The 21934-nt window shown below is 42.4% G+C and overlaps 1 protein-coding gene across 4 annotated transcripts in view; it reads left to right on the top strand.

Annotated features, from left to right (window-relative positions):
* Positions 1-21934, top strand: part of SLC25A22 (solute carrier family 25 member 22) — a gene marked incomplete at both ends in the record, with an annotated part of 70214 nt that overhangs the window by 24608 nt on the left and 23672 nt on the right. For 2 of the 4 annotated variants that reach the window (XM_079971137.1, XM_079971135.1), the window contains 3 exons: positions 10799-10915; positions 17557-17682; positions 18689-18744. In XM_079971137.1, coding sequence (XP_079827263.1) covers positions 10896-10915; positions 17557-17682; positions 18689-18744 — 202 coding nt within the window. Of the gene's footprint in view, positions 1-10798; positions 10916-14085; positions 14178-17491; positions 17683-18688; positions 18745-21934 lie in introns of those variants that run through there. The other 2 variants (XM_079971136.1, XM_079971134.1) reach the window with 2 other exon arrangements.

A 21934-nucleotide genomic window follows, 5' to 3' on the forward strand; every position in this document is an offset into this window, starting at 1 on the left:
TCTTGCCTTCACCTGCATCACAGTTCTCCTTCCCCAGCCCAAAATTCTTTCTTTAACTGCAAGTACAAGCAAACTGCAAACTTTACACCTCTGTGCTCCAGTGCATTCATCTTCACACTCATTGACACCTGTGCTGCTATTTAAAGGGAATTGTAGAAGAGGCTAATGCTGAGTCAGTCACTTTGGCCCTTCTAAGGTCATTTGCTCCAGTGCTTCCTTGCCCTGAAGGTGATTCAGTAATTTGTGTGGTCAGTGAAGGCGTGCGATGGACCATAACACCATACTGGAGATAAGACTCCCAGGCCATTTGGTTGATTGGCAGCTCTGAACTAGGAAGACAACGCTGGATCTTTAGGTAAGGTGTTCTTTACTTTTGTCAGAATGTTTCAACACCATACAGGGTTGGAGGGCTGTAACTCAGCATCCCTAGTGATCTTTTGGACTGGTGTTCGTTTGCAGGCACTGTGCACCTTTTGAAGCAGCTACTTGAAAGATGCACTCCTAGCATCAACCAGCTGATTGGTTCTGACAGCACAAGTTCAAAGAGGCTCACTCTCCGCACCAGTCAGCTGATGTCACGTGATCTCAAAATGATGCCTCACCTGCTGGGGGAAGTGGGAAGACAACATGCAGGCCAGAGTGTCTGCTGTTCAACATTGCAGAAAAAGCATTTATACAATGCTCTAGAGAGAGAGGTGTGCCCCAGAGTCTCAATGTATCTGCTTGACCATAGTGGAAGTGGGGCAAACTCGGCATCTACTGAGGCCTGGATAGACCTTTTGTAGGTTTTGGCAAAACACTCCCATCTCACCATTGTAAATCCTGGGCACAGCACTGAAGCTGCCTTGACCTGGCAAATTTATCACAGAAGAATTAGGCTTTCAATTAATAATGTTCCATACAAGTCATTGTATATTGCATCTTTTTGCAGTGTATGTTGCTTCTTGGGCTTCTCTTTTTTCCTCTTTATTTCCAGATTGTGTTTCTGTACTTGAAGGGGGCAGTGGGGGTGGAGGCTGTGTACTTTTTCTTTCCCTGATTTATATATCATAGACTGGTCTGGCACAGGCAGTGGATTAGTAACTAGCTTTTCATATTGATAGCTGTTCTGCAGACTCTGCCTCTTGGTGCTTGAGGTGCAGCACTGTTTCATCTGAACATTTGGTTCTATTTGGTTCCTTTCCCCTTCAATAAGTGTCTGCATGAGGAGTGGCGGTAGAGAGGCTTGACTTGGATTTAGATCTGTTTCCTATTGGTGTCTGCCTCTCTGTGTATATTTGTTGCTGCATTTCATGATCCGTGATGGTGGTAGGTAAGTAAATCTAAATTCCCTAGGTGGCAGTTGCGTTCTAGATGTGGGAAGACTACTTTCCTCCATTTGGCATGATTTTGTATGAAATGTCTGCCCAAGAACGGCACAGCAAGGGGTCGCATTCAGCCTCTGATGCCAAGAGAAGCTAATTCCTCTGCTGGCTGAGAGAGTGAATTTTACTTCAAAGTAAGCTGTCCATCAGAACATGCTGGACATCCTGTTCTGGAGTCTCTTGATAGAACAGCCAAAAGTGGCGTGTATTGGGATAGTAGAACACTCCAGCAGAGAGATGGGATCTGTGTCTGGGGTTCTGCAGCTTCATTGTAGATCTGTAAGTTACCAACATGGCAGTTAGGGGCCAGAATGCAGAGGGGAGACCTTGGACGATGAGTTGTTATGTTGCTTTTGTTGGTTTCTTTTTCTTTTGAGCCTCGCTATTAGGACACAGAGCATTTCCAAATGCATTGTGTAACAAAGTGGACTGTGCTTCTTTTGATAAAGTACTTCCTTTCTGTAATAAAGTGGGGGCAAAAGTTAATTGCTGCCTTTTCAGCATGGCAATAAGGTCCCTGGTGCATTCGCTCTGATATGTGGACTCTGGAGTGTTTGTAGAAAGAGAATTTCAATTTTGGTACACGTAAAACTGAGAGGTAGGAAAAGGGTGAGAAAGAGAGTGTAGGCGAGAATGTGAGAATGTGTGACTGAAGCTGTGGATTCTTGAGTCACTGAACTGTATTTTCTTTTGGACAGCCATTAGGGAACAGCCAAGGGCGTGAAGGGATCCTACTAGGATATTGTTACGGTAGCTATATGCAGGTCTGGTGGTGTCTCCCTGGCTCAAGAGAAGGCACTGAAACGAGGCCAAATCTGTACTGTGCCCCAGAAGGTATCTGCAGTTGCATTTACAGAACAGAATGACCACCTTTGTGTTCTTTAGTGGTTAAAGCAGAATTCACCTGAATGGCTGTTAGAATTAATGGAAAGAACGAGTTTGAACTTGCTGTTGTTGTTGTTTAGTCATTTAGTCATGTCCGACTCTTCGTGACCCCATGGACCAGAGCACGCCAGGCACTCCTGTCTTCCACTGCCTCCTACAGTTTGGTTACACTCATATTTGTAGCTTCGAGAACATTGCCCCAACCATCTTGTCCTCTGTCATCCCCTTCTCCTTGTGCCCTCCATCTTTCCCAACATCAGGGTCTTTTCCAGGGAGTCTTCTCTTCTTATGAGGTGGCCAAAGTATTGGAGCCTCAGCTTCAGGATCTGTCCTTCCAGTGAGCACTCAGGGCTGATTTCCTTCAGAATAGAGAGGTCTGATCTTCTTGCAGTCCGTGGGACTCTCAAGAGTCTCCTCAAGCACCATAATTCAAAAGCATCAATTCTTTGGTGATCAGCCTTCTTTATGGTCCAGCTCTCACTTCCATACATCACTACTGGGAAAACTATAGCTTTAACTATATGGACTTTAGTCGGCAAGGTGATGTCTCTGCTTTTTAAGATGCTGTCTAGGTTTGTCATTGCTTTTCTCCCAAGAAGGCTTTATATTTACAAAAGATTTTAACCACTGCAATGTTGCAGTGGCACAAAATGCAATGGCATCCATTTGTTGCTATGCAAGAATGTATTTGCTGTGGGGGGATTTTGTACTGCTGGAGCTTCAACAATGATTGGAAAATTTAGTGGGGTCATGGCGCATAAATAGAACGCTTCTAGGTAAATATAGCTCTGATCATGGATGGAGAGGCCTTTGCTGGGATATTGCCAGCCTCTCAGAAATGAAGGGTTTGTGCTTAAAACTCAGGTAGGGAGCTTACTGGCTCAGAGAGGACTATTGTGTCTCAGCTGTGTGCTTATCCACACTTAACCTTTCCTCCACGCTTTCCAGGCATGGTCTGTGCTTTAAAACAATGTGTCGAAGTGCTCTTTCTTTCTTTCGCTCCAGAGGTTTCCCCGTGGAACCCTACTCCTTACTGCTGAATCAGAGCAAACAGCAATCCATGGAAAATTCAAATTGCGGTTTGTTGTGTTTGAGCTTTAAAGAGTGAGTTTTCATGGGAAAAGTCTGGAATGGGAATGAGAAAGAGAGAGAGAGAGAGAGAGAGAGAGAGAGAGCTCAGATACGGAGCTTTAAAGCATGGAGCTGTGCCTGGAAAGTGTGGGGCTAAAGAAGGGGTCAGCAACCTAAGGCCCATGGACCAGAAGCAGCCCGCGGAGGTTGTTTGACCCACCCCCAAGCCACCCGCTTGCCCACTGCACTAAACTGGCACTGAGCAGTGTGGGGACTCGTTTCTGCGGGGACTCGTTTCTGCGGCTCCAAAAATCATGTGTGCGCAGACTCTGAAAATCACGGGTGCACATGATCCAGCCCACAGAGGGATCTCTGTGGGACTGATCCAGCCCAGGAAAGATAAACCTTGCTGACACCTGGACTAAAGGTAAGTGTGGACAAGCCCTGTGTGCACAGGGAGCAGTTCAGCAGGTGGGACTTGTTCTGTCACAGAGTTGCAGTGATAGGCTAAGCAACTGAATGTTTACTGAATGTATACACGCTGGTGCATTTTTAAGAACACAATCCTAAAATCAGTTTATAGGATTTGAAAATCGGTAGGGTTGGAAACTGACTTTTTTGGGGGGTGGGGAGGGGACAATTCTGTTGAAGATAATCTGCATCAGTTTTTAAATGCTTGAGTCTTACCTATCCCTAGAAATAGGGAAGTAAATATTGGAATAATCTACAAGTCCTCTGATACAATTTCCCATGTGTTTAGTATCAGCCCGAACCCTGCTGGGGGTGGGAGTGGAGGGAGATAGGTAACTGGAAATAATGTAGAAAACATGTCTGTTTGGCTTTCTCTGATCCTACAGTAAGAGGACATGAAAGATAAGAAATCCAGTGATCTATTCAACAGATGTTGCCCACACATGAAAGATAAGAAATCCAGTGATCTATTCAACAGATGTTGCCCACACATTTAAATCACAAGATCTTTCTCATACCCCCCCCTCCAAAAAGCTGATATAATTAATTTGTGTACATTGTGTTTTACAAAGAACAGGTTTGACAGGCCTCTTACCCCACGGGGCTTGCAAGCAATAGACAAAAAGGAAACCATAGAGGAAGGAGCGGTAAATTGAGTGAGGTATAATAATAATAATAATAATAATAATAATAATAATTTGAAAACCTAAAACAACATCCACATGCCCATGTGGATTCTGATCAACTTTAGCATCTAAACTCTAGTCAAAGGTTCATCCCTGGGTGGGTCGCAACAATGAAAACAACATTGGAAACTATTTCAAACAACTTGCTACTCTTTTTAAACTAATGAAAAATGGGATAAACATAAAATTGATCATTAGTTAAATGAACAATATAGCAGTTTGTTCACCACTTGCACTGAATTGTTCACCACTTGCAGGTGAAAATTAATGTCCTATTGTATAATTAATATTTCTTAATTGGGCAACTTTTTCTTTTACTATGGAAAGTGTTAACATTAAGCTGCTGTCAGCTAGACTCTCCTATGCCATCTCCCTTTCAATGAAACAGTGTGGCTTGTAGAGTGGATGAAAGACAGTTTGTGTGTGTAATATCAGACATGTTTGTAAATGTAATGTTAAACAGAACAGATTAAAAGAATTTGGTTTCGAAACCTTGGAGTGCCTTCAGACAACTAGCAGTTTAATAAAAGATAGCAAACCTTAAGCAGTGTCTTTTGTTGTGATAGGTCAGGCGTTTCTGTCCTGAACAGTATTTGTTTTGTTGGCTTGCCAAGGAAATCTTACTGATAACATCAGAAAAGTCTTAGAGCAGCATGGTCCACACTCATAATATTTATTGTATATAGGATAGTTCAAGAAGTGGATTTGTCTGCCTCCTATAGTAAGTTTTTTATTCCTAAAATTGTTGCTGTGTTAGTCCCCAAGGAACAAGTACAAAATAGCTAATGATTTCTGTCCTTGGCTCAGTTTCTACTGATGCAACCATGTGTGAACTTTGGAGCTGTGCACAGTTCTTTACTTAGCAGAGTGGCATTTGTTCAACAGCAGAGAGAAGAAAGCACACAGACACCCATCAATTAGCATTGTTGTTGTGCTATTGCACTCATGTCCTGCTGGTGGGCTACCACAAGCTGCTGTGGGAACAGAATGCTGGAGTAGATTATCCTTTGGTCCTTTCCTTCAAAGAGGTAGATTTTCAGCCAAGATCTCCATGACATAATTTTTGAGGCTCCTCTTTGCTTGATTCTTTTCCTCTTTGCCTTTGATTCTTTTCTCAGCACCTGGTTAAGATAAGTCTTTTAATTATTTTTAACAACCAGTGTAACAAAGAAAGAAAAGCAGAGGGGGGAAGGTGAAAGAAAAAAACACATGCCATCAGTTCATATTAATATAAGCCTTCCTAAATAATGCATCATTCCACATTCCCTCTGAATTTCCACCTTGCAGCTAACCTTGAAGATTGCTTCCAGATAGTGGGCTCTTTTTTGTTTATGGGTGGGGGAAGTAGGTGCTTTAAAATTAGTGCTTTCTCGCTATTGAGAAATGATGAAAAACAGAATAAACTTGGTCGTCTTAATATTTCCTCTTTTCAGAACTTCTGGCATCTCTTAATAATATAATTACAATAATTTCCTCACCCGTAGGGCTGCCAGTGGTGGTACAGAGAGTATAAATACCCTATTATCCTAGGATCCTCCAGCAATACCCCAGAAATGGTGAACAACAATCTGCCTCTCTGGCCCAACACCAGCTGCAGACCCTCTAAACCTGTCTCAAGGTCAAAAGATTTCCTGGTCAGGGAGATGGCACTCTTATGGACAATAGCCTTGACCACCCCAGTCTAGCCTGGTGCAGTACTGAAAACCTAGGTGGGCATAGCTGGGTAAGATATGGCCCACCCAGCTTTTTCGCCCAAGTCTCTGTAATGCCTGCTGGATCTGCCCATTCATCCACAATCAAGTCATTGATGAGCATGGTTTTCTTATGGGCAGATCTGGCGTTCTGCAACAGCACCACTAGACTGGAGGGCTCAGTCAATATGCTACCAGTGGTTTGCAGAGATATGAGAGAGTTGAAAGAAATAATGCAGACCAAACACCTAAGCCTGTTTATTTTTCATTATTTAAATGAAAGCTGATCTTCTTGGTCTGTCAAAATAACATCTTTTTTGGGGAATATATTTGGTTCTCTGCAGTTACTTGACACACTTATAAATGTAAACAAGAATCAAACCCTCTTCTGGAACTGATGTGTATAATTCCCTTACAGAATGCAAATGTATCTGTACAACTCATTCCAAAGTTGCTGATAATGAAAAGCCTCTGGTGGGGAGGATGGTAGCTGACCTGTTTGCCATGCCAACAACTGACAACTTCTCTACCTTTGGGGCATGTCAGTCATTTGAAGTGGAATGTCTCTGAGAGTGAATGAGATATGGTGAATTGCTAGATGGAAGCTGGTTCCCAGCTGATGTCAGGCAAGCAAAACACTTAAGAAAGGGTGAATGCAGTTCAGCTTCTGACTTGGAAACGGCTAGTTTTTAATTCATGCTTTCACACTTCTCCAGTGGGCTGGAATGTTTACAGCATCAACTGTTATTTCTCCTGGGCCATAAAAGAACATGTTTTACCTAGAGGCAATACATAAATCAGGGCTCATCCAGACTTGTCGTATGTCTAGAAAGCACAGGTTCAAGCGTTTTCCCCCTTGCTCTGCCACTTTCCCCAGAAAAGCCAGCTCTTCAGTGATAAATCAGGCAAATGTCAGTTCAGAGAAAATCCGATTGACATTTGGTCCGATTCAGTGGTAAATTATGAGTTTCCCTAGGGGAAAAGCAGCAGGGCAGGGACAGGTCTGGATGAGCCCCCACTATCAAAGGAGCCTAGTCCATTAGGGCAAATGAGACACTGCCCCACCAATCTCAATCTGCCCTCAGCCAGCCTCTGCTTGCCTGTTGTCTTAGTTAAAACCAGTTTGGGGTGGGTGGGTAGTATTAACTGTCCTCTTCCTCCTCCTCCTCCTCCTCCTCCATCTCAGTGTTGCCCTTATACTCCTTTGTAGGGAGGAAGAGGATAGGGACAAACTAGAATGAGTTGGCTCTGGCTCCTGTTGTTTTCTTCCATGCCTTCCACCCTAGCAGTCCCAAAAGGGAAGTAGCCACCACTGGTTACTATTGCTGTTCTGTATCTGGGTGAAACACAGTAAAGCGGTGAATGCGATGTTTTGAAATGGGTGCATTTATGCTACTGTTTCTTCTGACGCATGGACAAGTTTGTGGGTTAAGAGCTCAATTGCATTGCAGTTAGTTGGCTATCCAGCTAACAGGCCCCCCTTCCCCTAGCGCCCAATCACTTGCATTAGGAACCCAGGCAGGGTTCTGCTTAGAAGGACCTAGCACATGTTAGCCCACTGCCAAACATATCTTCCAGAGTCTTTTTGGTAATAAAAACTACCTGATGGAGACAATTGTCTTTTTTATTTGCTTTAGTAACCCTCCAGCTATTCAGCAGAATGTTTTCAAACATGTATTCTTCCATCTTAACCTGTTCTGTACTGCTGTCCTTATGCTAACAGATTGAAGTTTCAGGAGCTAATTTATCACAGATTACATCAGTTCTCTCATCACTTGATGACATTGTTTTAGGACACTGATGAATGTGTGAACTGTCTGTACTGAAAAGCAGGGGTTTTCCCCCCAGCTGGGGAAACTGGGTCGTCCTTAAAGTGGGAGAACTGGGAGTTCCTGCACCTGTTTTTCTAGAAAAGAAGCACTGCTGAAAAGTGTTGCAGTGTGGTGGCAGAGGTGGGGGAAACTAAAGCTCTGTGTTTTCTTGATATGTAATAACTGTTTCACACATACAGTACATGCCATATCTGAATAGTGAAGAAATAGAGTAGAATTATGTGTGCGTGAATTTGCACTAGCGCTTACCTAATCCCGTTGGAACAATATCACTGTTGCATATTATGTGTATAGATTAAAAATTTCAAACTCTACAGAGAGCAAATATATCTTCCTTTTTCCGAAATGTGTTAGGTAATTTTTGACAAGAAAATATGTGTGTAGAGATTGTTGCAAAAAACATGCATTGAGCAGTGCTCAGCATCTAAAACTGCAGGGTTATTTTTAATTTTACCTTGCCCTATGAGTAAAGCAATGATATATCATATTGGCAAACAGTATAAAACAACAGTAACATTTATGAAACCAAATACAAAATGCACCACAAGTTTGTGGATCAAATTAATACACCAGTGTGCCTGAAAATCCTGAGTGAGTTTTAAGCAGGTTATAATAACAACAATTATTATTATTATTATTTATTATTTATACCCCACCCATTCGGCTGGATTTCCCCAGCCACTCTGGGTGGCTTCCAACAGAATAAAACATCAGACATTAAAAACTTCCCTAAACAGGGCTGCCTTCATATGTCTTCTAAAAGTCAGATAGTTGTTTATTTCCTTGACATATTATGGGAGGGCATTCCACAGGGCGGGCATCACCACCAAGAAGGCCCTCTGCCTGATTCCCTGTAACTTCACATCGTACAGTGCAGGAACCGCCAGAAGGCCCTCGGAGCTGGAGCCTCAGTGTCCAGGTAGAACAATGGGGGTGGAGACGCTCCTTCAGGTATACTGGGCCGAGGCCGTTTAGGGCTTTAAAGGTCAGCACCAACACCTCAAATTGTACTTGGAAACGTACTGGGAGCCAATGTACATCTTTCAGGACCGGTGTTATAGGGTCTCAACAGTTCCTAAATCCAAGGCTGTCACTTCAGGCTATGCCCAGTCACTTTAGGATACAGCATTTACTTTTTTCAATTTTTCTGTTTTGCATGTGGGGCTTATTGTTGCTTCTTTTTGTGACTCTGCACAGTTGCTTTTAGTATGAGGTTCATTAGAAAAAAAAACGCCACCCTGCAAGGTTCCCCCCCCCTTTCTTCCTACTTACTGATTCATTCTACTCCACCCTTCTCTTCATTAAGAGTTTTATGCAGAAGGCACTTCTTCTTTTTAAAAAGAAGTCCCCCCCTTTAGCAAGTCCCCCCCCCTTTAGCTCTTCCGATGCCCTCCTGGCAGCACAGCAGCTTGGCACCTTTGGGCAGGCGCCTTGCCTGGGTACCGTGGGGTGAGTGGGTGTGATTTCACAGTCTTGCTTCAGTTAGCAGCAGAAAATAGCTTGGAAATATACTGCTCTTAAAAAAAAAAAAGATTAAACGTGAATATGAATAACTTACAAATGAAATGATGTTCTCTGTGTAGGTTTGGTAAACATTTTGAGAATCAAGATAAGGCTGTTTCTGCATGACTTGAGCCAACAACCAGTACTAATGGAAGGAACTTCCATATGGATCTGGTATAGATTGCAAAGTAATATAAGGTTCAAGAGGCATGATTTACAGTGTGTCTGCAGTGTTAAAACAATGCTGTGTAATGGTTTACTCAAATCATTATTGGGGTTAGTTCAACAAGTTGGCATGCCTACTTGACCAGTTTTTCAACAATCTGACGACTTAATAAAGTTAGCCTGATTTAAAGGAAATCTAATCCAGGGGCGGACTTTGGTAATAAGATGCCCTTAGCAAGGCCAAAATTTGGCACCCCCAAACAGATCTTCTCAATTTTGCACTGCCTCGGCTCAGCATCCTTGGGGGGGGGGGAACTGCCCACAGCACCCTAAATCTGGTGCTGTCCCATCAGATCAATCTTGTGTGAATGTGAGAGGTATGGTCCATTCATGAGAGCATGTAGAGGGGGGACAGACATCACTGCAAGTTTCCACTTGCCAGAGTGTCAAGAAGTAATAATGGTGTAGAGCAGGGGTAAGCAACCTAAGGCCCAATCACCTTCTAAATCGGGCCCATGGTCAGTCCAGGAATCAGTGTGTTTTTACCTGAGTAGAATGTGTCCTTTTATTTAAACAGCACCTCTGGGTTATTTGTGGGGCATAGGAATTCGTTCATTTATTTATTTTTTCAAAATAAATAAATGGCCCACCACATGGTCTGAAGATGGCCCACCACATGGTCTGAAGATAGTGGACCGGCCCATGGCTGAAAAAGGTTGCTGACCCCTGGCATAGAGCATGTGAAAGAGTACCTCTACCTTGTTTGAAATAAGAGCAGAAGCTCCATGTCTCCGGCGAAGGAATCCAGGGATGCCCTTTCTTAGGCAGATAATGTGGTTTTCCTGGGATGTTTGAACCTTGGCATCTTCCTTTGTACGTCATAGACCCTGGAAGACTGGTCTTTACTGTTTTAAAATTTGGATGTGGAAGAGAAAATATTTTATACTTTTCTTTGGATGTTTTTAGATTATGCCTCTTTGTTTTTTGGTCCTTTTCTGAAAATGAGGATGCCTAATCTACTTTGCATGATTCTCCTGATGATGACAGAGATTGTAAGTGCTCTTATTGAATATAAAAAGCTTATAGCGATGATGAGAAACTATAATCCTGGTATTTCTGTCTTTTTCTAGATAACCATTTGCTCAGAAATACGTGACTGAACGCCAAAGAATTTGAAAGACTTCTGGAAGAACAAATCTAGTTTCCACAAGATCAAATCTGTATTAAATGGCTGATAAACAGATCAGGTAAAAGCATTTCTTCCCTCAACTGTTGTCTCTGCTTCTGGTTCCTTTTGTCCTTCCACATTTGCTTTTCTTCATTCGTAAGGTCCACAACACATCCCAAAGTACTCTCGTCTTTCTCTACCCCTTTGCCTTTCTTCATTATTGCCCCTGATGGTCTTGTGGTTGGAACAGAATAGGAGGAACAGCATATGGAGCCGATTCAAACATTCAGGCTGCAATGCTGTGCCCACTTAGCTGAGAGTATGCCCTGTATTCCATGGGACAGGAATATTTTTGATACAAGGACCCACATGCTTGAAATCATATCTGCATAGGTAATTCATAAGCTATAGACATCCTGCATGTTTGGGAGACAGGCCCAGTTGTTAGTTTTTGAGGTGGATAAATACACTTTTGCACTGGGATGCAAAGAGTTGGGTTGTTGTTTCTCTCTGCACCAGGTCTTTTCTGTTCCCCTTCTTTTGACAGCCACTTGCACTCTACAAAAAGCTAGTTATCAGGACACTCCATGCAGCAGCATACAATGTAATGTGAGTGGATTCAGCCGGGGAAAATTAGTAAACAATCAAACTCACACTCATAATGCACTGTGGAATTACTTTCCATGAGTATATGGGCCTGTTTGTCCTTAGAACTAGATCCATGTTAATTTAATCATAACTTGATTTAACTCCCATTGAAATCAGTGGGAGCGAATTTCAACTTAAGTCACTCTGGAACTAACCCTATAATTCTGACATTTAAAATAGAAGTAAGATAAATAAGTTTTGTATGATACTGGAAATATTATTAATTTATTTTAGAGGCACAGGAATGCACCTTTGAAATACCAATAATAAAAAATTGGGGCATGCAAACATCTTTTAATTAATGTACATATTTATCTGGGAAATAGAAAGTCTAGAGGAGTTAAAACAGGCCATATGCAGCCTCCAGCCAGATTTTATCCAACACTTCAGGTCCCCTCCCAACTATCAGCAGGGAGGGAAAAGGACTTTGATGTTGTGCAAGGTTGTGCAATTTCAACTCTTTCCTCTGTGAGAAGATCAAATCAGGGAGCAAAATGTCTCATTGGAATTCTGCTTCTTACAAATATAGTATGCATGCAATTTAAGGCTGCAAAGTTTGAGGCTATAAAGTAAGACTGTGCAGTGATCTTACTTTAATTCTTCTGCTGGGTTTACTGAGCTCTTTTTGCCTTTTGCACAGTCAGGACAGGCAAATGATATTACAGAGTTGTTGTTTTTTTGCTGCAAACGTTGCGGGGTGGGGGGAAGTATGAGGAAAATGGAAGGTGAAAAGTTGAGTGGGGTTACTAAGAAATATATTGCCTGTTTTCATGGGAAATAGCTTTGTGAGCTTGCCTATATATTACTGGAAGGCGATCCATGACAGCTTTCCACTGGGTGAATATTTACCAATCCTGGGTTAAAGCAATGGGTGATGTTGCAGACATTATATTAAACTGAGGCTTAATATCTTATAGTAATGGCATGTTTTTCTAGGGGTTAAAGTTAGTGCTATAGAAAAGCTTAATAGGTGTTATGTGCTAGGGAGAGTCTTACCCCACCAATAGTCTGACTGAAGCATTTTGCACCAGCTGGAGCCCCCAGACCAGGCCCAAGGGTAGTCCCATGTACTGCACATTGCAGTAATCAAGTCTAGAGGTTACCAGTGCCTGAATCTTCTGTGGCCAGACCATCCCTGTCCAATAATGGTCATAGAAAATGTAACAGCCATAGCTGGTAAAAGGTTTTCCTTTCAAATGAGGCTACCTGGCCCTCCAGCAACCAATTTGGATCCAGGAACAAGTTAACAATTCCTAATATGCTATACAAGCAATAAGTTATCTCCTCTTTGGTAGCCAACACACAAAATTCTGGGTACTATTACTACTACTACTAATAATTGAATTTATATACAACCCTATACCAGGGGGTATAAGAGCAGTTCACAGAATAAAATCAAGATATAAAACCACAAAATACATAATAAAAACACAATAGCCCCCCCCAAAAAAACCACATTTTAAAAGGGCATAGGATGTAAATCAGATCAACTAAAGGCCTAGTTAAAAAGGAATGTCTTTGCCTGATGCCTAAAGATGTATAATGAAGGCACCATGCAGACTTCCTTGGGGAGGGCATTCCACAGACAGGGAGCCACTACAGAGAAGGCCTGTTCTCATGTTGCTACCCTCTGGACCTCTCAAGGAGAAGGCACACGAAGGAGGGCCTCAGAAGATGATCTGAAGGTCTGGGTAGGTTCATATGGAAAGAGGCGGTCCTTGAGGTATTGTGGTCCTGAGTCATTTAAGGTACCATATATCAAACTAAAAACTTGGTCCTCAGCATATCTCTATTATTTATGTCACCATTGTTGTCTTAATAAACCAGAGTATTTTATATTTTGTGGGTTTACAGTTGACCAGCAGGCAATGAACTACAAGATGTTAGGGCATAAACCAGAGGTGGGGAACCTCTGGCTCACTGGCCAACCTTGGCCCGACAGGCGCTCCAAGTTGGCATGTGAGGTCATTCCCCGCAAACCACAGCTGCCTGTCACTCACTGGGTGATGTTAGCTGATGGGTTTAGTCCTGCTGGATGCTTGTTCCCTTTGGGGAAGCATGCTGCGGAAGCAGACTACTCCCCCCCAACCCCATGGTTCAACTTTGTCAGGTGGGTTACTCTACCCACTGGGGGATGGGAGATGATGATGATCTGGCCCACTAGGATGAAAAGGTTGCCAACCCCTGGCATACGCTGTAATTATGTAGCTAATTTGTTGTTTTGTACCGGCGCTGTGGGTTAAACCACAGAGCCTAGGACTTGCCGATCAGAAGGTCGGCAGTTCGAATCCCCGTGATGGGGTGAGCTCCCGTTGCTCGGTCCCTGCTCCTGCCAACCTAGCAGTTCGAAAGCACGTCAAAGTGCAAGTAGATAAATAGGTACCGCTCCAGCGGGAAGGTAAACAGTCATGCGCTGCTCTGGTTCGCCAGAAGCGGCTCAGTCATGCTGGCCACATGACCCGGAAGCTGTACGCCGGCTCCCTCGGCCAATAAAGCGAAATGAGCGCCGCAACCCCAGAGTCGGTCACGACTGGACCTAATGGCAGAGGTCCCTTTACCTTTACCCTACCGTCACAGCAACCTGTGACTTTAGAATGGAATCAAGCAAGTGTTCTTGCAGTGTCTGTTTAACAGACAACAGAGCTGTTTAACAGACACAGAACATATCACAGCAAATGGCACGTAATGCTCAGGTGAGTTGTCAAGGCCCGACTTTGATTCTTCTGCTTAATGGCTGGCTCTTCCCAATCAACCATTTTGGGTGTGCTGCCAGACCTTTCCTGAAAAGCAAGTCTCCCTCTGAGAATCTGAGCAGCTTTTCTACTTGCTGTTGCCCTTTGAGAAAATGCTTTCTGATCCTTTGGCTCTGCTTACGTCCAGCCATTGTCTATTTCACGAGTGATTTTCCAATTTCATTGTTACCTAAGAGCAGCTTTTGTAGAGAGAGCCTTAGCTAGACAATGAGTGTTGTCTTCTGACAAAGAGTTGGGGATTTTGTTATTTTAATGGTTTCAGGGAAAAGAGATCCTCTTACTGGCACATCTTATAATTGAGACAACAGGTTTTAATGTGTGTGGTTTTTTAAAAATGCAGGATAGGACGACACAGAGAACTACTAGCTGTGTGACAACAAACTCCCTTGGTTGCCCCCTGGGATTACTTTTTTTGAGTGAAAGACAAGGGAAGCGCAACCCTTTTGATTCTCTGACCTGGACTCCTTAAAGGCTTTTGGTGCCATCACAAATGGTGTCCTTCTTGATATTGACTGTCTAGGGTAGGTTTGAGAGGCACTGCCCAGCAGTGGTTCTACTCATTTTTGGACAGCCATTTCCGAAAAGTAGGGCTGGGATAATACTCTTCACCCCTTAGTGCTTTGTGAGTCCACAGGGTTTCCATGCTGTTTAACATCTACATGAAGCTGCTGGGAGAGGTTATCCTGAGATTTGGTCTGATTTGTCACCCATAAGGAGATGGCACCCAGCTTTCTCTCTCACTTTCGTTGGACTTAGCTGAGGTTGTCACAACCCTGAACCAGTATTTGGGAGTGATTATGGGCTGGGTGAGGGTGAATAAACCAAGACTCAGTTCAAACAAGAATGCTGATAGTGGTTCATTCACCCAGGTGATTATTTTCAGCCTATTTTACATGGGATTCCATCCCCCATAAAGGACCACAGTTTGCAATCTGGGGTGCTTATTGATCCAGCGCTTTCATCTGAAGCTAAGAGACCTATGTTCTTCAAAGCGCTGTTATCAGCTTCAGCTAATTCACCAGCTGCAACCTTGTTTGGGTGGAGATAGTGTGGCTACAATTACCCATGTTCTGGTAACCTTCCATTTTAGACTATTGCAATGCATTGTATATAGACCACCCAATAAAAAAAGTCTGCAAATACAGTTGTTCCAGAATAGGGCACAATACTAATAGCTGGTGCTGGGCAGACTATATTAGCTGTGTCCGCGCAGTTCTAGGCCCAATTTAAAGGTCTGATTTTAATCCATAGAGCCTAAACCATTTGGGACCAGATTGAAAGAAATGTCCTCTGCCATATGCATGTGGTGGAACTTTAAGAGCCTCTTCAAAGACTTTGATTCAGGTGGCCCTGCCCAATGAAGGATTGCAGATAACCAACTGGGGGGGGTCCTTTCAATAGTGGCACTCACTTATGCAATAGTGAGTTTCCCATGAAAGCTAGCCTTGCACCCTCTTTGTCAGGCATCCCCAAACTCGGCCCTCCAGATGTTTTGGGAGTACAATTCCCATCATACCTGACCACTGGTCCTGTTAGCTAGGGATGATGGGAGTTGTAGTCCCAAAACATCTGGGGGGCTGAGTTTGGGGATGCCTGCTCTTTGTGGTCTTTTTGATGCCAGACAAAGACTTTTCTGTTCATCCATGTGTTCTATGCAACTTCTGTAGTCTGGCCCTTTCAGATTTTCTAGTGTTTCTGATTTTGAGAGTATAGTGGGCTTTGTTTTCATGGTTTATTTTGTATGTAGGTAAGTGTCTGGATTTATATTAGTCCAGCTGCCTGCTGTACACAACTGATAATATTTAGACTGCATAACACGCACCAGGGAGTGTGGGTTGGAGAGTGAGAATACTGGTTTAGACCTGTTTGCTGTAAGAGATTCTTTGTCAACTTGCAGAATTGTGCTGCAGAATACAATAGGGTTGTCATTCTAAACTTTACTCTGGGATGTTTGTCTTAATCTGCTGAATTTCCAAGGTGGCTCAGTGTTAATTTACTATAGTTTCAGATTTAGAGGAAGGGAAGGCTCCATGATTTTCTTTGTTTATAAATCATGAAATGCAAACTCGGAATAATCAGCTCTGGATAAGTATTTTTTTAAAGGCTATTATGTCTCTCTTTCTGAGACCATCCTCTGCATGACCAACTGTCCCATTTCTGGCCTATTTGAAAGCCCTGATATAGGCTCAGTGCCAGGCATTATAGGCCCTAATATATGACTGGGCACAAAGATATAAAGTTTTTTTGGGGGGGGGATCTTTTAAACTTAACTTCATTTGAGAGGTGGGTTTCCTGCTCTTAGGCTTCTTTATTCTGAAATCAGCAAATTTCAGCAAAGTTCTACAATACTGTTTTTGTGCAACTAGTGAGTCATTACTATACTATGGACGCTACTACTACTACTATTTCTTTTTCTTTTTTTTCTGCAACTGTTGCAATCATAAAAGAATTATGTGAATCTCAGGCTTTCCATGAAAAAAATTTCTGATGTTCTGTGACCATGAGATTATGTAGATTTTTCTATGGCGATTGTACACATGCTTGCTTGATAGCAGCACCCATTGATCTTGTATCTGAATAGTCACATTCCAAATGAGGAACTCTAGTCTGGCACGGAAAAACCTAAGCTAAGAGTCTTGTGATTCCTTAAGTACCATAACCTTTCATGAAGAGGAGTCTCCATAACTAACCCATCTGATGAATGGGACTCTAATCCATGAAAGCTTCCACCACAACAAACCTGTTGGTCCCTAAGATGCAATGAGAGTTTTCTGAGGTCCTAGTACCTACGGGACTGCCTCTCCTGGTATGCCCTGCGGAGGACCTTAAGGTCCACAAATTACAACACTTTGAAGGTCCCAAGTCGCAAGGTGGTTAGAGTGGTCTCAACTAGGGCCAGGGCCTTTTCAGTACTGGCCCTGACTTGGTGGAACACTCTGTCACAAGAGACTAGGACCCTGCGGGACTTGACATCTTTCTGCAGGGCCTGCAAAACAGAGCTGCTTTGCCTGGCCTTTGGGTTGGATTCAGTCTGACCCTTATGTTTCCCTCCCGTTATGGTTTTGATCTATGGGCTACTTTTGAAATGAGGCTGCATTTTAAATTGTATTTTAAATTGCCCCCCCCCCCATTATGTTTTTATTGTAATTTTACTGGTGTTAGCTGCCCTGAGCCCTGCTCTGGCCAGGGAGGGCGGGGTATAATTTTTTTTTATTTCTTCTTCTTCTTATTGCTCATGTATCTTGATTGAACATATGGCTGCTATAGTTATTTCACCTTTTGATGTCGTCTTGTGCCTCTCTATCACTTTTCCTCACAGTTTACCTGCCAAGCTGATCAATGGAGGGATAGCTGGGCTAATTGGGGTCACCTGTGTATTTCCTATTGACCTGGCAAAAACTCGCCTACAGAATCAGCAGAATGGCCAGAGAATGTACACAAGCATGTAAGTACTTGAGTTACAAAGTGAAAGAAATTGTGTAGTAGTTATTCATCAATCATTTTTTTTTTTTTGAACAATCAATTTGCACAGTAAAGCTGCTTTGCAGTACTGTGCTTATTTTTTTCTTATTTGAACAAGAGTTTTACATTTGGGTCTTGCACTAGCTGTTTAGTAGTTGTTTAGAACAGAGAATTTCTTTCTCCTATACTACTATCAAATGTGCAACAGTCCTTCTCCTGTCACTCACCCTGTCATCTCTTATTATAGAACATAATATATATTTTTTTTAAGTTTCAGTTTTAAAAATTGAAACGATTCATGATTAACTTCTTGGTTATCATTTGTACAGGGTATTAACTTTAATAATTGAGCCATCAAAAATCCAATATAAGCCCCTACATACTCAACATTCCTAATGGATTACAGCTGCAATCCTATGTGCACTTACCTTTGAGTAAGTACCATTGAACTCAGCGGATGCTTTTGAGTGGACAAGAATAGCATTGCACTCCATGCCCCCCGTTCATCTGTAGGCTTTAGCATGGGGACAAGCAAAAGGCGTTAGGTACATGATTCCAAAGAAATCTGTAGATCAGGAAAGCAGTTTTGCTTCTGACATTGCCTTTTAATTAGCTAAGGATAACTCCTGGGGGTTATTCTGATATGTCTTATGAAAGGCAGTGCATCCTTCAGAGAGAGGTGCCGTTGCTTTTTGCTGCACCTGGTCTTGTATCAGTTTTTACAAAGACTTCCATTTTTCCACCAGCATAAAACTGGAAAAAAATGTTCCATCTCTTTTCTGCCTTTCTAGTGAAGCCTGCTGAGGTGTATGAATTGCCTGCTCTTCTCACCTGCAGCCAGATGACTAAACACAGGACAAAGAGCAGCTAGCTGAGCAATGTGGCCAGACTTAAAACACTATTTGTAATGACTTATGTTGTATCAAGTGACTGAAACTATGTTTAAAACCCCAATCAGTGACTTTCCTTGCCCTCCATCTTTTCAATAGGTCTGACTGCCTTATCAAGACAATCCGTTCCGAAGGGTATTTTGGCATGTACAGAGGTCAGTGTTAAGCTGCATTATTATGAATGATTTATCACAGTAGGAAGCCTTGTTGGAGAAGGAGGAAAAGATGCTATTCCTGGATTTGGGTTGCCAACATTTAGTCCTGGCGTTCTGTGCCTTTAGGATCTGCATGGTAATTTGAAATTCAACAGGCAAAGCTTTTCTCAGACCTAGAGCGCAAATTTTTGTGTAGGTTTGCCTATGGGGTGAGATATGGTGAATAAGAAGAGCAGAGTTCCTGCACCATCAAGGTGGCATTGGCTATGAGATTTGCCCGCATCATTTAGCAAAGTGCTTTCTTGTTTCTTTTTGTTTCTATCCTTCTTACTTTATGCAGATTTATTTGACATCAGCACACTGATTCAGTTAATTAATCAGTTAAAACAACTGAATCAACTAATGTAATTGGAGCAATGCAGTAAGGGACTATTCCATTGGAAAGAAATATGAAGCAGAAATGGACAGAAAAATGCAGAAGAACTGGAGGGTGCCACTTGATGCCATCTTTTCCAGGATTCTTTTTCTGGAGATTTTTATCTTTAGCAAAATCTAGCTTAGTTCATCTTCACTGCAAAGTGGGTAGAATTCTAGACACTGACTTGTGCTTACAGATGGTATTTTTTTACTTGAGTTGAAGAATTTTTGCACACACTAATTTCGCATGCAATGTTTTGTGGCGTTTCCCAGTTTGCAATGAATATGGCTTCTTCCCTCACTCTTTTTTACTGCTGGAGTGTGTTGTTCTTCCAGACCACACCGTTAAGAGTTTGGGTTATGCCCTGAATAAAAAACACTTTTGTATCCAGTGCCAAATTCAACCAAATACTGGATGGAAAAAAGGCAGTATCATCAGATCATCAGATGCAAATATTTCCCCAACAGGAGACTGCTTGAAAATAAACTTTATAGTGGGAAAGTATTTTGGTCTGTGTTTTCTTTGGTGCGCTCAAATTCTTGACTTCAGAATGGCTTTATAGGACAATCTGGCTTGGAATTTTTTTCCGTGGAAAAGGTTACTGCTACTTTTACTTCTTATTTTGATTCTGACTAAGTGTGTGGAAGGGATTCTTTTTATCAAGATACACTGCAGTTTTTTAAGCGCCCAGGCTCCTGTACAAGGGGATCAGCAATTGTAGCAGTGGGTTCCAGAGGCTAATTCTTGGTTCCTACAGTTGCTGGTTCTTTCCTAGGTGGTCTCCTATGACTTTAGTGGCTGCGTGAGAAGCTGAAACCCAGCAGGTAGAGCTCTTCCCACCACTGTATCTGCACACTGAGGAAAAACTTCATCTGTGTTGAATTTTTGCTAATCATGCAACTGTTTAAAAGCAGAAAGGCTCTCTTGGATAATAAAAAGTAGTCGGTGCTTGCAGAGGGGAGGAAGCATGTAACAAATTAGCCAATTTACCTTTCAGTTAATCTTACATGTCTTATCTATCTTGGCTTGCATATTTCTGTGTGTGGTCAGAGATCAAAGACACATAGCTGGAGTTCAAACAGCTGTAAACCTTGGAAGTTTTTCATGTGATTAGGAGGGTGCAGTCACAACTGGAATCTCATTCATTTTCTTGTAGTATAGAATTGCAAGAGCGTGCAGATATTTATCTGTTTATAAGAAGCATTCATGCAATAAACCATGGTTGTATCACCTTGGCAGTACAGTTCACTATTGACAGTTTACCTTTAATTAGTTGATTACGCAAGTCCAAGCTGAATGACCTTTGAAGTTTGTTTCTCCCAGTTGAATAGGATCTTATCAGATCTTGGTCAGGTTTCCCAGGAAAGGGGACTAGTTTTGGGTAATGGGGATGCCATGACTGACTGTTGAGGGCAAAGTGTTCTTGTTGCCAAATTACAGGTGGGTGGTGTGCAGACAGACAGAGGTGCGTGGAGTGGGAGCTGCATTAGGATTGGCTGGTTGAGCAGTTGAGTGGAGAACAGTTCCTAGAAAGGGAAGCAAATGGCTGTGTTTTGTGTCAGCTCTGACAAATTCATTGTAACCAGCAAGGAGTTGAGATTTTACTTAGTGCCAAGCTCATTGTTCATCATGTGCCCTCTCTGGACATGTGGGAAAATATAAATGTAGAAAACAGATAACTTTACTTTGAGTCAGGAAAGGGTGGGATTCCTTTGCAGCTCCTTAAATATCTCAGTTCAGTTTCTGGATGGCAGCTCCTATTCTAGTTAGCCCTTGGACACTAAGGGCATGAAGCTTCCCTCCAGTTTGCTCTGCATTGGTTTCCTTTTGCGTTGTGAGTATGCCAGGGCCAAACCTTTGCCAAATGGTCTCTGTAGCACAGAACTGGAGCAGCGAAGACCACCCAAGGCAGGCAGCCTTCTTACTAAGAATACCCTCAACGTCATCCCCGGGCTCCCACTGTAACAGGCAGACTATTCCTAGCTGCTGGATGGAACATAATGAGGCTTTATTTAACTTCAGTACATAGTATATTTATACACTTTGTGGCTGTTCTATAACCTCTCCGATTGTGTCCTCCAGCAGCACGCAGTAGTACATTGATGCAGATCCCACTTGCATCAAACATCAGCTCTGCTGAAGTTTATTTTCTCTTTAGCCTGATAAATGCATAACCCTCAGATTCGTTGACCACAATTGTGTGGATTAGGACATTGCCTATACACAACTGCATATATTTTTGGTAATATATTCTGATAACAAAAGTAGAAGCTTTGTTGCATTTGCAGATGTATGGCAGGGAATTAGATGACTGATGGAGAAGGTGAGAAAAACCACACATTCTATCTGGTTTCTTTCTAATATTTAATGCTTCCATATGGCTGACTTTTTTTTTAAATAAACTGGTTGACTTGTAAAGCGCATTGATGATGAGCAAAAATTTCCCAGTGTTCATTTCCCAGATTCATTACCAATTAAAGCAACAAATTAAACAGTACTACTTTGCATGAGAAGGATGTATATAGAACAAGATTTTATAATAAAATATATTTTATGAGAAATGCTGAGGATTTTGTTAAATGGAAAGGAATACATGAAGCATTTTAGTAGAGCAACAAATCAACCAGGTAGTTGTTCTTGATGTGTAGTCAATCTATCAAAGGTTTATGGGGCCCTTAGTAAAACCTTGTAAAATGCTGGCTTTATGGTGACTGTCTGCTCTGCCTCCCAGTCATTTGCTGGCGTCTGAAGCCTGGCAGCCTTATTTATGAG

The sequence above is a fragment of the Podarcis cretensis genome (assembly GCF_951804945.1).
Source record: "Podarcis cretensis genome assembly, chromosome: 1".
NCBI classification, from domain to species: Eukaryota; Metazoa; Chordata; class Lepidosauria; order Squamata; family Lacertidae; genus Podarcis; species Podarcis cretensis.